This window comes from Gavialis gangeticus, unplaced genomic scaffold (genome assembly GCF_001723915.1).
Source record: "Gavialis gangeticus isolate Ggan-Ray unplaced genomic scaffold, GavGan_comp1, whole genome shotgun sequence".
In the NCBI taxonomy this organism is placed as follows: domain Eukaryota; kingdom Metazoa; phylum Chordata; order Crocodylia; family Gavialidae; genus Gavialis; species Gavialis gangeticus.
In genome coordinates, this window is record NW_017729024.1 from 95,365,110 (window position 1) to 95,382,049 (window position 16,940).

Consider the following 16,940-nt stretch of genomic DNA (forward strand, 5'->3'; position numbering starts at 1 on the left):
GGGGGGGGGTCCACCATGGCTCATCTTGCTGCCCGGAGGGGGAGGGCCTGGGGCTGACCGCTGCAGCTGCTTCTGGGAGTGGCTGCAGTGATCAGCCAGCACTTGCAGGGGGACCACTGGCGCTCCTCCCTAAACCCCCTGCCCATCACCTAAGTGGCAAGCGTGGCCAATCAAGGGATGCATGTGTACCCCCCCCCCCATGCACCCCCTACGCGTTGCCACTATTCATAGCAAGCAAAGTCTGTTAACATAAGTCATCTTTTCTGGTCAATTCCATCATGGATGACGGAACATTATGATACCATAATTCTTTTTAGTATTTTCAATCAAACAAAACATTTCAGTGTTCCTTTACCTGCACAGTACTGTTTATACCATTCAGTAAGTTTGCAAGTGTTTTCAAGGCTTTTGTGAACAAAGGAATTTTTAAACTGAGGGACAAAGCACAGCAGGTATGAATACTAGAGGTCCCTCTGCAGTTTGCATTTTGACACTGAGACAGACTACACAAGTGCAGGACTTCACAGCTAGAAGTTCAGCTCTTCTCCCCACTACAACCTCTCCATACCACCCAATACGTCTTGGCTGGTACTAGTCTTCAAAGAACTCCATCCAAATATATTTTCATGATTAAAAGAAAGATTAGAGCTTCTAAACAATCAGTTAACTTGCTCCTGTCACAACGTTTTCCAAAAGCTCAGGTGGAGATCTAACCAGCATGGAAACGCCATTTCAAGGAAATGTTTAATTTTGTACAGTGGGATTTGATACTCACGGTTTTCCTCCTGGGATGCCTGTCAGACTCGGAGGGATGCCTGGGACTCGCATGTGATGATGTGGATCAAAACCAACCTGCAGTTTTCCCCAAGCAAAACAAAAAAAAAAGGGGGGGGGGGGGGGGGGGGTATATTAAGCATGGAAATAAACAAAACAAAAAAAATGTAGTTCCATGGCCTTCCTCCGAAACTGGAGATAGGCTGGACTACATTCAGCCCTGCATGTCTTTATTTTAGCTCACAGTTCCTGAACTCTAAATACAGCTTTGTTCTCTGAGGCAGGAACTTACCACTGGAGACCTCCCGTAAGCTGCCGCTGCTGCTGCCGCTGCAGCTGCTGCACTCATTTGAGGGGAAATGTTATGTAGACCAGCATACGCAGCTCCTGGACTGGTTAGTTCACCATTCATGCCGGCATGTGGCACAATTCCAAATGGAGCAGGGTAAGGACATGGTACTGCCATGGGGGTCCTTAAGCCTGAAGCTACGGAGGGAAAGAAAAAGAGAGCTAACAAACCAAAGAGAGAGAGAAAAGAAAAAGAAAAAACAATTCAACAAGAAGTCTGGGGAGCAGTAAAACATTGCTTAGTTTAAACACTGGAAAACCAACTCAGGGCTCTGCATAAGCAGGTATATAAAATGTTTGTGCAGTTCTTCACTTAAAAGGATGCTCACCTCCTCTTGGAAAAGAACAACGCAAATAAAAATCAAAGACGCAGGGGGCACATCTACATGAAACGCTGATTGTGCAGTAGCCAACAACTACTGCGCAGTAGTGCGTCACAGCACAGACAGTGCTAATATACTACTGTGCAGTATTATTAGGCTACTGTGCAGTATAGTCACCTAAAGGATGTTTCCCAGCACATTTATTTAGTACTTGCTAGTACAAGTACTAAATAAATGCACAGTAACAACCGAGCAGTAGCATCTTGTGTAGACATGCCCAGGGCGTAGTTTTATAAAGCTCTGAAAAAAATAGATGCAATTGTTACTTACCCAATGGGTCGACTCCTGGGGGTTTTCCAGGCACTGGCCTCAATCCAGGAGTAGAATTGCTGCCTGGAGTTGGAGCATCAGTCCGTGGAGTTGGGGTATTTGATTTAGACACAGGAGTAGTGGATTTCTCATTCTAATTATAAAGTAAGACAGTGAAAGGCAGTTATTTATTTTACTTTCAGGCTTCTTAATTAGCAGCTCTAGATACTGTAGATGAAAATCAGGATGTGGTTTGATTTGTGGAAGCTAATTTTAATAGTAGTCACTGGCAATGCTGAGCAGCAGGCATGGCTAATTAAAAGGAAAGGAAGGCTTCAGGAATCACCATAAGAATTCATAGCTCTGGTCTGTTAGGCCCCCAATATGACTCCTGATAAGATCCGTAACTGAAAATCATTGACATATTTCACCATAATATTATGATATCATGAAATTTGTTGGTGATGTGTCTGCTCCTAGTGGACATGTACACATCACAACTAAATCAGGGTTACTGGCAGTTTCACTGATAGGCCAAAGTCTGAATGGACAAGGAGTCTGTAATAAATCAACTTGTCCCCAGAGACAATTCCTGTCAGACAGAGCTGAGGAACAATGGCTGGGGTACCATGAGGAATTTTGCATTTCTGGCCATGTTGCGGCCTGCCTATTCAATGGACAAACAGTTAACTCCTCTATTTAAAACACGTCTCTCTCTCTCCCATACACATCTTTCCTCAGTCCTGAATTTACTTTTGAGAATTTTAAAATAATTTGAAAAGTGCAAGTGCCCTAACATGCAAAGAATTGAGAGGAGTTACAATACAGCTCAGAACCATGATTAACTGTAGTCACAAAAGAGAAAGAAGAATACCCCTGACTTGCAAGCAGCCTTTTTTTGCATTGTGATTTGTGATGCAAGTCAAGGATGGCTGTTGTAAATGGCAGATTACTTTATTCATAGAAAATGAAAATTACTGTAGTTGTATATGGCCTGGTAATTCAAACAAAGCTAACAACCAAATTGCATCCAAACAGGAAACTGAATTTACTATAAACCATAGCACAAAATAAATAAATAAATATAAACCTCAAGCAAACTGTGTGTACTCTTATTTATCCATAGAATTATGGGTCTCTATCCTTCCCCACATGAAAATCCATCACAGTGTAGACACATCTATCATCTATCTAACCTGGTAGTCAAATAAAGCCTTTCTATCCCAAGGAAGGGCTTTGGATTTTTTACCATATTTTTATTCAACCCAGCACACTTTCATTTAAAGGTGCAATGAGATCTGATCCCCGATTCCAACAATCTCACTTTCTGCCATACTACCAAGCTAGTGCAAGGGAAGTCCATGCTCATGATCCTAGGCTCCCTTTGTGTGAGCAAGTTTAAAACTGGGTGCCCACAAGTCTAGAGCTGGGGTCAACCGCTGGCTGACCCACCAGGAGCTGATTCAAGAGCCCAGTACAGTCTCTGACTGGATCTAACAATCAGTTGATTGTTGGTCCCTGGCTAGATTCAATAATCAGTTGTGCTAGCCCCAACCCGCTTTATGTTCAATTCAAGGCACCATACAAACCAACCATAAAAATGCTCTACATATAAAAGACAAACAACATACAACACAGAACATTTTTATACCTGGTTTAGCATTTTCTGGAACCTTAAACTGGGTGTACATGTAGTAAGTACTCTTGCCACTCATGTCATGATTAACACATCAATCACGGCATAAACATAGTGTGTAGAAGGGCCTAAGGGATTTTTAAAAAGTAGTACCATGTCTCATTGTGTCTTACTAGTTGGATGAATGTGCAAATCAGTGTACCATCACAGCTCAGAAGGGTTCCAAACCACTTACAAGGCTAAGTTCTTTGGATTTGGAGGAAGGAGTACTGCTGGAAGATGCAATAGAAGCTGGGCTAATTGGTGCATCTTTCTTGAGCAGTCGGGTCTTGTCCAAGCCATTCTCTCTTGGAGAATGTGCTGGGCTCCCCCGTGGAGAAGAAGGATCCTAGAAGTGAAGAATATGGTTTAATATAATGTCCTATTAGTGGCACATAGCATCTGGCTTCAGCAATTCAGACTTTTGGAGAAGGGCTCTTATTACTGGTACACGTCACAGGAACACTTAACAATTAGTTAATACAATTTTAAAATCTAGACGAATAGTGAAGTAAAACTTTCTGTTCTTTCCAGTTAAAACTGGAGGTCATTAAACAACTGCTACACGAAAATATAAAAATAGCAGAGGATTTTATTTCTCATTTTGCAGGTGGGAAACTGAGACACACAAGGTTAATTTTCCTGTTTGGTGTCTGACAGTATGTAAGTCTCAGGACAGGAAAAGAACACAGTACTGATGACAATCAGTGCCACTCAACGGTAGGCTGTACTGCTTTAAGAGGACTGAGATAGACTGCTTAACTGCAAAAACAGTAAAGAAAACCTTGTTTGAAAAAAAAAAAGTTAGAGTCAAAAGGTTTTTTTGTATTAGAAAGATATAAAAAAGACCAGATTAACCTGTTCTGAGGATAAAAAGGCAGAATTTCAGTCATGCAGTTAACAGACACTGAAGCTAGATGCCCCATTACTGTAATGTACAGAAAGTGATGTACCATACCTCATTGGAGACGTCAACCACCAAGTTGTCATCGCTCTTTTCACCATCGCTGTCCTGAAACGACACAGTGAAATTCTTAAAAAGATATTCAAAACATATTTCTCGCTTTCATAAAATCAAAAATATCTATTCAAATATAAAGCATCACATAGCTATTTTATACATCCAGTTTCTCTGGTTTGAGTTAAGTCAATAATTAAAAATTACAAGGTCTCTTTTTTATACAGCGTTTTTCACTGGTAGAGCTCAAATTGCTTTGTCTATAAATTAAGCCCATATCACAGCCAGAAAAATGGAGGCAGAAAGTGGGGAATGCATTTGTCCTACATCACTCAACAGGCAGAGGCAGAGCAAGGATAGAACCCAAATCTCTGAAGTCTGGTGTTCTAGCTAATCCATCCCATTATCTCCTAGATGCTCTACCTTTTCACAGGACAAAAGACTGACTGGTGCCGAACCTCTATAACTTCCACTTAGCTTAGCTGAAACCGTAACTGCTCAGTATCTGCTTGGATTTTGCTCAGAGATTTAGAAGATATTCAACAGGATTGGGTTACTGAAACTGTAGAAACAACTTAGACTAGCAATTCAGTGGAAAAAATTTCACTCACATAACGAGTTGCTATTTCTTTCTCTTCCGTTTTCTGCTTTTTACTCTCTGAAGAGTAATCTGTTGAGTTTCTGTGCTTCTCTGCTGTTCTGAAACTGGCTGATGGAGACACAGAAGAGCTCTGAAATGAGACAGGAGAGGAAAAAAAAATATAACCGTACACTTAATGCTGCCTAATTTTCTGGTATCACATGTTGTTTATTATATTATTACCATTAAAGACCATCTAAAGCAGGTGTTAGTGGTAGTACTGATGATTTTGAGGAATTCTGATGGATAACAGTTTGGGCTTTAAGCAATGATAGCTAACTAGTAATGACACTGAAATCATTGCTAGACACCTTTCTATAATTCATTAGTGGAACACTACAGAGTTGAGAGCCAAAGTGTCACTGTGATGGATTTGGAGCTGGCATACATACATACATACACAAGAAATAATATATAACTAAGGTTAATTCAATAAAGAGCTGTCAAAAACAAGAAGAAAGGAAAAGAATGGCTCAGGATAAGTTATCCCTAAGTAAACTTTTGAAAGAATATGTCAGTATCAGATGGTTGAGGATCTGGAACATATTTCCAATAGGAGTAGCAAAAAAACCTGGCTACACAAAGATGGCACTCAGTACTTTTATTAAAGGGATTACATGACATGGTTGCCTGTGATAAGAGGGGATGGCATTTGATGCCCCAGGAGATTCCTTCCAGTTCTATGTTCCTGTGAGAGCCATTGAGGAACAATGCCAGACCCATCAGTCTTGATGATTTTTCAGCCAATGTCACCCAATCTATAAGATTTTTTTGACCAAAAGGATCAAAGTTTGAGAACACAGATGAATGACAGAACTGAATCTGGGTTTAAAAATAATCTGTATGCAAAAGAAGTAGTTGTTTGAGGTAATATGAACTCAGGGTGCTTTAAAAAGTTCACAGGATCACAGAATCATAGAAAAATCAGGGTTGGAAGGGATATTAGGAGGTCATCTAGTCCAACCCCATGGTCAAAGCAGGACCAGCCCCAAGTTGACCATTCCAGCCACAAATGAAGAACAGACTTGTAGGCAATGTAGGCATGAAGACTGCTTAGCAATTTAAAATCTGTTTTGCTCTTGAGATCTGTTCTTGCTAAAAGACAGACAATATTTTTCTTTTTAAGATGGAGGCATGATCACCATTTATCAACAGACTTCCATGGTAAAGAACCACAAATGTCCCACATTAAGCTGGACCATTGACACACATGGTTATCAAGGGTAAATCATTGATGCAGATGTCCTGGACACTGAGCAAAACTGTGAAATTTCATCTTGGGGTAGGAAAAGCAAAAGGTTCAACAGCCACAGGGGTACACTCAGCAAGACAAGAAAAGAGAGAAAGGTCAGCTATAAGTATGCTGTAACTATGACAGCCCTCTTTAATGATAAAGAATACAGCCATGGTTCCTTATTTAAGTAAGAGGCAGGGGGGAATGGGAGATGGAAGGAGGTGAAATAGAAAATAAAACAATTTGTACTATATGTATTAACTGACTATATGTCTGTTCAGTTGCTGGGAACTGGAAATGGAACACATTCACTCAGGCTATTTCCAGAACTTAGTTGAGAAAGTCTGTATCCTGACATACAAACACACAAGTACATGAAACACAGGCATGTTGATTTGTTTCCAATAAGCTTAATATTTCAGGTGCTGAGCTCTCTGACCCTGGTCCAGCAGAGCAGTTATGTATGTGCTTAACTTTATCTCCCATTGAAGTCAGTGTTTACATGTTCAGAATCAAGCTTGTGCTTAAATATGTGTTACAAAACTAAAGCGGATAGGAATGAGAAAGAAAGTAGGTGCTGTCTCAACAGAAACGCTGTTGATCTATTTCTAACTAACTACAGTAAAATCCCTGCTATCCAGCATGAGTGGGGAATAGGTGGTGCAGAGTATCTAAAAATGCTGATTACCTGAGGCCATCCATTTTTGGCTGTGCATGGAGGGGGAGAAGGGAGAGGGCACCACAGCTGCACGTGAAGCAACTACAGTGTAGGGTGGCGGCAGTGGCCACCGCATGCGAGCTTCCCTCTCTCCCCGTGTCTTGCTGCCCAGCCAGAAATTCTGGTTAATAGACTGTTCTGGTTTACTCAAATGCTGGATAACAGGGATTTTACTGTAGTCTAGTTTCAAAAGAAATAACAAGATATCCAAGTGATTTTACAAGAAAAGAGGTTTTACTGGCCGCTAAGATCTATGTGTTTATACTGTCTGACATATACCCAGATATATGTTTTGTTTTTCTTTTAATTTCACACATGCTGTTATGAAATATCACAGCCACCACACTTGTTTAAGTGCCCACCTCATAAACTGATAGATAAATATCTTAAATCTTAAAAAACAAAATGCAAAATAAGAAATCAAAATTCATGTTTAAGAATGTATTGTCTTTCACTTTCTTTACTTCAAGTTGTTTCTAGACCACTAACTTTTAGAAAGGATCAGGGGATACCTAACTACAGAATTAAATTGCAGCTGCCCTTGCTGAACATGAGAATGTTTTCTTATGCTGGAATATTCCAGTCCTGGTTTCCATTACTGTTACCTGAATTTTCCCCAAGATGCTAACTCTGGTTCAGCTCACTAAGTCATGGTAGACCTAGTGGAAAACAGATGCTAGCAGCCATTGACACTTTAAGAACTGTGCCATATTGACCTATCTCATTGCACAATCTTATTGAAGTTGAATTTTGGGCCATTATGTTCTCCTATAGGCTGAGCTGCCTGGCAAACTATTTCCTACAATGCAATGTGGATTTCTCTTTGACTAGAGTCTTATAGGAGTCATGAAACTCTGAGATATTATAGAAGATGTAGTCAAGCCCAGGAGAATGGCCCATATGGACAACAGATATCAGGATCCCAGATTATAACTCCCCACTGAGGAAATGTGCCGTAATGGAGAAAATGTAAATTTAATTTTTAATGGACCCAAAAATCAAACATGACAACTTCACATTGAAAGGGAACATTTTGATCTTGGGAATGTCAAACTATTTAATTGAATCAATACAAAGTATTTTTTGATGTTCAAACTGATTTTTCAAAAATGTTTTGGGGGAAAAAAAAAAAAAAAAAATCAGAATTTCAATTTTTTTCGTCTTGACCCGACGTGAAGACTAAATGTTAGAACATGGGGATTTTCTGCAAAATTAAAATTCCCCAAATTTCCTTAACTCAACCCAGCCCACTTAAATAAAAGCTGCAAGTCTCTTATTAAAGCAGGATCAGGGCAAAATTATGTAGACTTCATTAAAAGCTGGCACCATTTTTTCATATTCCAGTACTTCTTTAAAACATTAAGGCCCTAAAAATCAGGACAGCACACAAGCACATTCTTAACCCGAAGTACAGATGCTGACTTCCACTGATTTCACAAGGATTTACGCAAAGATAGGAGTTTTCCTATAAAGTGATCCTTATTTCAATTGAAGCCTTTATGAAGATATTTATAAATATCTGGATGAAACTTAAAGAAAAAGAAGAAAAAAAAGAAGGAAATGCCTATGAACACCTGACAATTTTGACCAGATGCAATTATTTATATATTTACAATATTGAGTGAGAGTGGAAATCTGAAAACAAAGTAAATGTTGCATATGACCAATAGCCATAGTCATCATTATGAAAGACATAAACAAATGTCTACCCTTCACAAACACTGCTGAAAATGGGTCAAATTATTTTAGATTTAAAAAAGCAGACAATTCCAATCAAATATTTCACTGTAAAGGGTATTTAATTGCAATTGCAATTACTATGCTTTAAAGGCTCTAGACATGCAACACATTAAGACACTGGGGCCACGTCCACATGAGCGTGGACATTTGGTTCCCTGGGGTCAACTAGCAGTGGCACACCTTGTGCCTGGCTGGCAGCTGGAGTGTGGCTCCAGCCAGCCAGACTCCAGTTCTGAGCTGTGCACATTGCCACCACGTGCACCACTCCACTTTATTTTTGCGTGGGTTTTTTTTATCCCTTGGATATCTAAGGGTCAACTTCCCACCCATCCTCTGCCCCCCTGCATAGCTCCCTTGCAGCACAGAGAGTAGCTGAATGTGCAGTATGTGGTGCCCCCAAGACGTGTCTGTGGTGTCGCATAGTGTACAGTCGTGCTCATCTGGACGCAGCCCGAGATGCTAGTGGTTATATGAATTCCCTAAAACAGAGAAAAGCCAACTAAAACTGCAATATTTAAGAGAGCTGATGGCTTAGAAAATGTATTTGCTTACCATTACTACATAGCATACCCTTATGCAAAAGAATATGAATATTAAGAGTACCCCTATCACACTTATATTCATTTCCTAAATTGAGAGGAGGCAACTTATAACGTGAATTCATTCATTATTGCCCAAGTCTTCCATATAGGAAATAATTGGCTTTAAAAAGAAGAAAAATAATCAGCAGCAAGTTATAATAGGAATGCTGTCTAAAGAATTAAAGTAAACTACCATACTTAAATTAAGTAGAAATATTTATTTTCATAAATTTGAAACTACGTGGTTCCATTTTTCTCAATCTGGTTAGCCTTGGTGCTAAAGATACTTTAATCTTTGATTTTGCTCCTTAATAAAGTTATAAATTAGAACTCCTTACTATGATTATGAAGCAGTTAATTATCACTAGCATTTAAAGGATGATCACCACATTGGGCACTGGGGCAACGCATCTTGCTGAATGGTGTAATTACTTCAGAGTCAAATCAGACCTTGTGCCAACATGGAAATTAAGCCATGGAACTTTTTGGATGTTGGCAGTAAGTAGATTAGCAATACCACAGAAAAACAAGCAATATTACAATAGAGACAAAAGTATACCATCACCAAGTATATTTGCTGCTTCATGAAAAATCCAGATGTTTAAATGCTATTATACAACATGAGACACATTTGTTTTTAATGACAAAAATCTGGACACCTATCACACAAATACATTTCCTTTACATTGTTCGCATCACAAGACTAAAATTTTCAAAAGCGTGGTGAGTAGAAAAGTCTATGTGGTCAGCCAACTTTCCAGATTAGTTACAGGTGACTTTGTCTATAGCCATTTCTTTCCCAATGTTTTATTTTAAGGTAAAAAAAAATCTGTTATTAAAATGACGACTAGGTTATAGTTCCTTCTAAAAAATTCAGAAACAGTTTTATAAACTGAGGGTAACATATATATTAGAATACGTTAAAGGCAGTATTGCAAAAATGCCGTATTTCCCAGCCCAGCCTACTCACTGACCATGTACACCCTGGTGAGGGATGGGAATCAGAAACTGAATTACAGTTCACACACCCATCAATTAAAACAAATAAACAAACAAACAAACACACTAGCAAAACTCTCCAACTGCCTGCAAGATCAGAGGAATATAATTTTGCAAGACTACTTTAAGGCTGTTCTAGCTAGTGAAGTTGGAATAAAATCAGGAATATACAGTTACAAGTTAAAATTTCAGTTCTGTTTTTGGATATAAGATCAAGGGGAGGAAATAAAAAGGAACTGAAACTGGGAATGTGAACAGATGAGATTTTGGTAGGCAGAATGAAATCCTCAGTCTGGAACCTGGCTAACATAACAAGGCCAATATGACTGATGCACAAAAACTTTCAGGTTGCCTCTTTTCTATCTTTGAAAACTCCTTACTATAGTAGAGTCTGCCTTTCTTACCTTTGGCATTACTTCACCCATTTTCCCCCGTCGTTCTTCCCTTCCCCTCCCTTCTCTACCCATCGTTTTCCTAATTTCCACCTATTTACATTCTCACTGACCTCCTGTTACACTTTTGGCTACTTTCATTCCTTGGAGATGTCAGAACACTAGCAGAGTCTCCACATGCCTGATGAAGGGTATTTGTGCCCAAAACATTGCAAAGAACCTTATTCCAACTACTCTAGTGGTCTAATAAAAGATATCACATCTACCCAAGGAAGCTTGCCTGCCTATGTCCTTAGAGTAACACTGTTACAACCAAAACTCCTGCATCAGATCTTTAGTTATGACAGGCTGTTTGGACCTGCACTGGATTTGACTCGACTAGCAGATCATTTAAGATGTCGTTCTATATTTGATGTTCTTAGGGAAAAATGAGGGTTTCATTTGGGCCAGTTGTTGGGCAAGATTTTAAAGTTAGACTCCACAAGTAAAAGTAGCCTAACTTTCCTTGCATGGAGTCACAGTTACTTCTCTAAACATTTCTAAACAGCAACTTTTGAGAGGTTGCATACTATCTGTCTTGTACATACTGTACTGCTAAAAAAAAAACCTCTTTAGAACTCTGGAACAGGTGCCGACATACTAAAATTGCATTATATCTACAAAATAATGCAACTGCCATAGATTGTGCAGCAAATGAACTAAAACCTCAATTCACAATAGTATTTAAGCACCTACCTCTCAGAGTTCAATCTATGAGGGCAAGATATAGATTACTGATCATAAGAGATTTTACCACTGGCTGTAGATCTAGATCCAACATGAGAACAGTTGTTATAACCACAGGCATATATATCTGAATGACATAATAAAGCCATAAAATGGAAAGGCATGTGCCACTTCAATCACCTTCTTTACTAGCAAGTTGGTTCAGATTTGAATACGCAAACTGCCTGATTTTTTGTCCCATTACCAAGCTGGTTGTATTCACCATGTCCCCATGCATAAACTCCACCATCTTCAATGCTAAATACAACATGTAATCCATTTCCATAACAGACCCTGCTAGCCTTCTTCCTACATAAGACAATTTCTTTGGTACTATTGTGCTGTGATTATCTTCATTCCCAAAAACAATTATAAGAGTTTAGTCCAAAAATAAACATCTCATCATTATGGAGCATGTATAAAACTGCATTGGCCGATGTGTCAAATGCTTTCAGATGCTATTTCTTGAGGTGCCAGTAAGGTAAATATTGTCTATTTGCCAACAACTGCTATAAGAGTGTTGAGTTTCACCTACTTTCAATAAACAAGTTGACATTTCTGCTGGAAATAGGCAAGGATAATCAGGTCCCACTAGCCCCCATAGTAGCTATTGCTCCCAAGAACCAGGTTACAAGTGGCAAAAAGGTGTATGGACCAACAGTCGCTACTGATCATAAGATGGTGGAAGGGAGTCTGGGGAATTTGTCATATGACGCCAGAATCCTTGATACTGATTTCCCATTATTGACTAGGATTTTGGCAGTTAGAGAACTTTTGAGATTCTGACTACAGGTGACAAACACTTACATGTAACTGCAGTTGTGCGTCTTTTAGTGGCATCAGATACCTAGAAGTAACTCTGGCATCTGCACAATTTTTTTAAAATCCAAGTCTATGTAGTGATTCTCTAAGAGATCCTGAGTCCAGCAGCCAGTACACAAAAGAACTCCATCAAAGTACACAATTTAGCTGTCAGACTTTGCTCTGCTCTTTGATTAGAACATCAATGCTATTCTAATGGCTGCCATTGAGGAAGCTGGAATAGGGTAGCTACTTACCAAAATTAAGTGATTCAGCATTATGTTTTGGCAGGCTGTATCTTAATGGCCAGCATCCCCATTTTAGTAACTATTAAAATTTAAAGGTAAAGAAGGTCTTTTCACACTGATGTTTTCTCCAATAAGCTCTTTTAATATACTAGAGAGACTAAGCATTTTGCTACCAAAACACCATTGAGTTTATTCACATACAACAACTGAATGAGACAGGTGCCAACATACTGAATGAGACAAGGGAAAATGCTCTTTGGTAAAGTAGAGGTTTTTGGTTTCTATTTTAGCAAAAAGTATCATGTTTTCCATTTTCTGTTTGTGTAGAAAAGTTTTGTTCTGGGTAAATATAATACCTAGGTGAGGCAGGTATACTAAACACACAAGTGTAAGTACAGTAAAGCCTAGCGTTTTGACAAATAAATGCAGTTTAAGAGATCACACCCAAAACACTGGACAATCAGATTATACCATTTGTACAGAAGTCAAGTATCTGGGGTCCACTGTGCAAGAAAGTGGAGAGAGAGAGGAGGAAATTAGAAGCAGAATAAACAAGGCATGGATGAAGCAGGGCAAAAATGAGTCAAGCAGTTTGTGATGGGAAAACGCTACAAGACAGTAAGGCCAATGTTATTGCATAGATAAGAGTGCTGGGAAATAAAGAAACTATAGCTGAGAAGTGGGGAAATAAAATAGTTGCCCATGATGAGAATGAGGTTGCAGAAATGGATCTCTGGAGTAAATAAGAAACATCATGTAAGACAGGGATGTCAAAGTCATCTGGCTGGATAAGTGGTGTGGGGCTGTCCCTGGAGGCCAAATCAGGCCCACAGACCTCCCTCCAATCCCACATTCCAGATCCAACAGCAATCACTCTACATGGCAGCCACTCCACGGAGGGCACTGCATATAATGCTGGTGCAGGGCCCTGCACATACAGCCAGTCCTGCCCATGCTACATGTAGGCTGTAGGTCTACTCCAGACCCTGGGGCAGCACTGCAGGCCAGATCTTTGACTACCCTGAAGTAATAAGTGCAAAGGTACAGTAACATGTGAAAGTGATGGAAACATGGGAAGAACAGAGAGAGAGGTTTTTTGCTATGTAGTCAGAAGGCCTGAAGAGTACAAGGAAATTAAAATTCACACTATGAAAGTAAGGAACAGGAGAAAGAGAAGGCGACTTACCAAAACAACATGGCCCAAGCACAAGCAGTTCCTGGGAACTTGCAGTGTTTCGTAACAGATGGCAAAGGACAGCAGCTTATGGAGTATGAGCACTTTAAAAGCAACTCAACCCAGTTGCTTGAAAAAGAGACATCAAAGAATCAGAGAAACAGGGCTGAGAGGGAGATCATCTAGTCCAAACCCCTGCTTAAGGCAGGATCATCTGTATCTAACACCGTGCTATACAAATTAAATCATTGTCTAACCTCCTAGCAAAACTACACAGTACACCCAGACACAACATGAAACACCACCCTAATTTGACACAGGTAAAGCAGGGGGACCACAGTGGCCAGCTTCCTGCTGCTGCAAAGGTTGTTCAACTTATGCTCAAGGGAAACTGGGAAGAGGGCCACACCTCTTTCTACAGAGGAAGGCAAAACCTGTCCATACCAATCTGACCATGGCAGATTGGCCCATTGCTTCCTGACCTCAAATACAGTTACTGATCTGACTTTGAGTGAAAAGGCAAGCCCTTCTAGCCACGAACCTCCAGCTTCAAGTCCCAGGTGGGGCACTGGCCCACCCCAGTCAAAATCCCCAGCTTTGCTTGCACTCAACACTCAATGCCCCTCAGGAAAGCTTAAAAATGCCTTGACACATGTAGCAGAAAGGAGAAAGGGAAGGGAAGGAGTAAGAAACATCATGTAAGACAGGGATGTCAAAGTCCAGAAGCATTGGAAATATCCATGGTAGAACATAGGCAAGGCACAGCAAGGCCTATATCATCTTTGACCAGTGGCTGCCCGAACTCCTGAAAGCCTCCAGCGATGGAGTGTCCAAAACTTTGCTAGACAGTTTAGTCCACCCAATCAGGTGTCCCCCATTTTGTATTTGTGTGTTTAATTGTTCTTCCCAAGCTGCAGCACCTTGCGTTTTCTGCACGTGAAGGATATACTTGGAAGGAGAAAAACACCACATCTACTCTGTGAAAGCATCAGCTTGTGGCACTATCCATGCAGTTACTCAGAAAGGCTAATTGGACTAATACAACTTACAGTATTTTCAGTGCAGAGCTAGTTATTGCACATGGCACTGTCCAGACCCATGGAGACCAGGGGTATTAAACTTGTTCCTGACATGGGGGACTCCTCCTAGGCCCAATTTAGAGTGCCAGCAGTTTCAAGAGCAGTGGGTCCAGCAGTGGCTGCTATGGATCTGGTGGAGGCAGCCGCAGGCCAAGTGGCCATAAGGCAAGCAGGCACATCCCTTGCTTGCCCTCTACTGCCCCTGGCCACATCCAGTGGGCCAAAATTCTGCAGCAGGCACACCCCCAACTTCCAGATACAGGCAACCCCCACTTAGTGCTCTTAATTGGTTCCTGAAAACATAAGCGTTAAGGGAAACTAGCGTTAAGCGAAACCAAAAGTATTTGACGACCCAAGATTGCAAGTGTTTTTAATTACCCAAGATGGCGAATGCGAGCATTATAATGAAGCTTGCTGAATGCCAGGTGAAATCAGGTAGCAATTTAAAATGAGTATTACAAAGAAATAGCGCTAAGCGAAATAGTGTTAAGTGGGGTTGTCTGGTACAATGGCTATAAGACCAAATCTAACTCAAAGGCTGTATCTTTGACACCCTTGATGTAGGCCAGTACCATGCTCTGTTTTCCCTTGTATTTACACTGGACTGAGCAATGTTACACAAGGCCGCCGCTTCAGGAATTTCATGCAGTAATGTATCGTTTCTCATATTTCTAGTGCAGCAATCACTGAGCGGAATATAGCCAGTATACAAAATAATGATTAGACAGAAGGCAGTGTAAGCATCTTATAAAAACATAAATGCCCCATACCAGTAGCAGTGGAAGCATCAGTGCACTGTCTACTTGCCATAAGTAATACTTCAAATTACTTCCGTGAATATAAATGACTCGCATTGCAACAAGGGAGAAAAAAATGCAGACCGATCATGCACAAGGGTTGTCCAATTTCTCTAAAAATCCTATGATCTCCAGCTCCCATGAACCAACTCACTTAGATAGCTGACCTTGCTTGGGTAGAAAGAAGTGATAATTAAATAAAATCAGTATTAGAAATAATGACTCAAGATTTTCAGACCAAAAGCCTTGCCACACGGTAAAGCTGGCAACTCTTGAAGCATGGGTGAATATGGCAGTTTCCTAGCATAACTTTACAATTCTGACAAAATGATGCATTTTGAGTTATTATTAGAACAATAATTCGCAGCAAAGTGGGAATGATGAGATAATTGACCATCTTGAAGCATTAAGCATTAAGTAAAAGCCAAGGATGCTCATCGCTAAGGTCAATTACAATATAATTAGCTGAACGACCATTACTGCTGTTACAAAATCTGCTCAAAGTATTAACAAAAAATCTGTAAAAATGAATGCAATGCACATCATAGAACCTCAGAAGAATTCTGGCTGTTTGACTGGAGCTCAAACTAAGTTCTGTGAAATCCAAAAAACAATGTTAGGATTCAGGCATCACTCCACTGCTTGATTTAATTATTTTTAACTCTTTCAGGGAGATATAGCTCTCTGATCAAATCATAAACACGGTGTAAGTGAATTCTTGCAATTCACTCATAAGTCTGAGTCAAGTGTGTTCAGACCAAGGGTGACCCAGCTGCTAACTTACATTATAAAGTAAGTCCACTTTAAGATCAAGTACAGAGAGTCAAAAAGCCCAAAGCTGAATTGATTTAGTCTTTGCAGGTTTGTCTCAGCTGCAAAGACTGAACCAATAAGCAAATGAACAGACATTCAGGAACATGCTGATTCAGGAAATGTAGCCACATGCCTGCAGTGGCTCAAGCCAGAAGCTAGAGGGTGCTAAAGCACAGTTCCCTGGCACGTAGCCAGCATGGGCTGTGTGTTCGTTTCCCCTTCCTGCTGCCCCTGAGGTCTCTGGGATTTGCAGTCCACCATTACAACAGCAGGACTCTGCAGGGCTCATTACTTCCTCATCCTGTTTCCAGGTACCTCTGGGATTTGTAGTCCACAGTCGCAACCAGCAGTAAGATTACCAGGGCAGGACAGCTTTGTACGTGGGATAAGGGAAGTTTAACCTGCCTGCCCACCTCAGACCCCAGCCGGGGTTTGCTGGGGGAAGGGCAGTGAGCCAGCCAGTGAGGCCAGCGAGCCAGCCCTCAATGTTCCAGCTAGGGAGCAGAGGGGCAGGTCCAACCCTGCTCTCTGGAGCAGACAGCACAGCACAGCCCAGCCCAGGGCTCCAAAAT

The 16,940-nt window shown here is 40.5% G+C and overlaps 1 protein-coding gene across 6 annotated transcripts in view; it reads right to left on the reverse strand.

The window, feature by feature from the left end:
* The window catches only part of LOC109297570 (transducin-like enhancer protein 4), a 149,802-nt gene that overhangs the window by 22,043 nt on the left and 110,819 nt on the right, over positions 1 to 16,940 (reverse strand). For 3 of the 6 annotated variants that reach the window (XM_019517418.1, XM_019517415.1, XM_019517414.1), the window contains 6 exons: positions 4,999 to 5,118; positions 4,388 to 4,441; positions 3,626 to 3,778; positions 1,776 to 1,908; positions 1,067 to 1,284; positions 776 to 852 (listed from right to left, as the gene is read on the reverse strand). In XM_019517418.1, coding sequence (XP_019372963.1) covers positions 776 to 852; positions 1,067 to 1,284; positions 1,776 to 1,908; positions 3,626 to 3,778; positions 4,388 to 4,441; positions 4,999 to 5,118 — 755 coding nt within the window. The remainder of the gene's footprint in view (positions 1 to 775; positions 853 to 1,066; positions 1,285 to 1,775; positions 1,909 to 3,625; positions 3,779 to 4,387; positions 4,442 to 4,998; positions 5,119 to 16,940) is intronic. The other 3 variants (XM_019517419.1, XM_019517417.1, XM_019517416.1) reach the window with 1 other exon arrangement.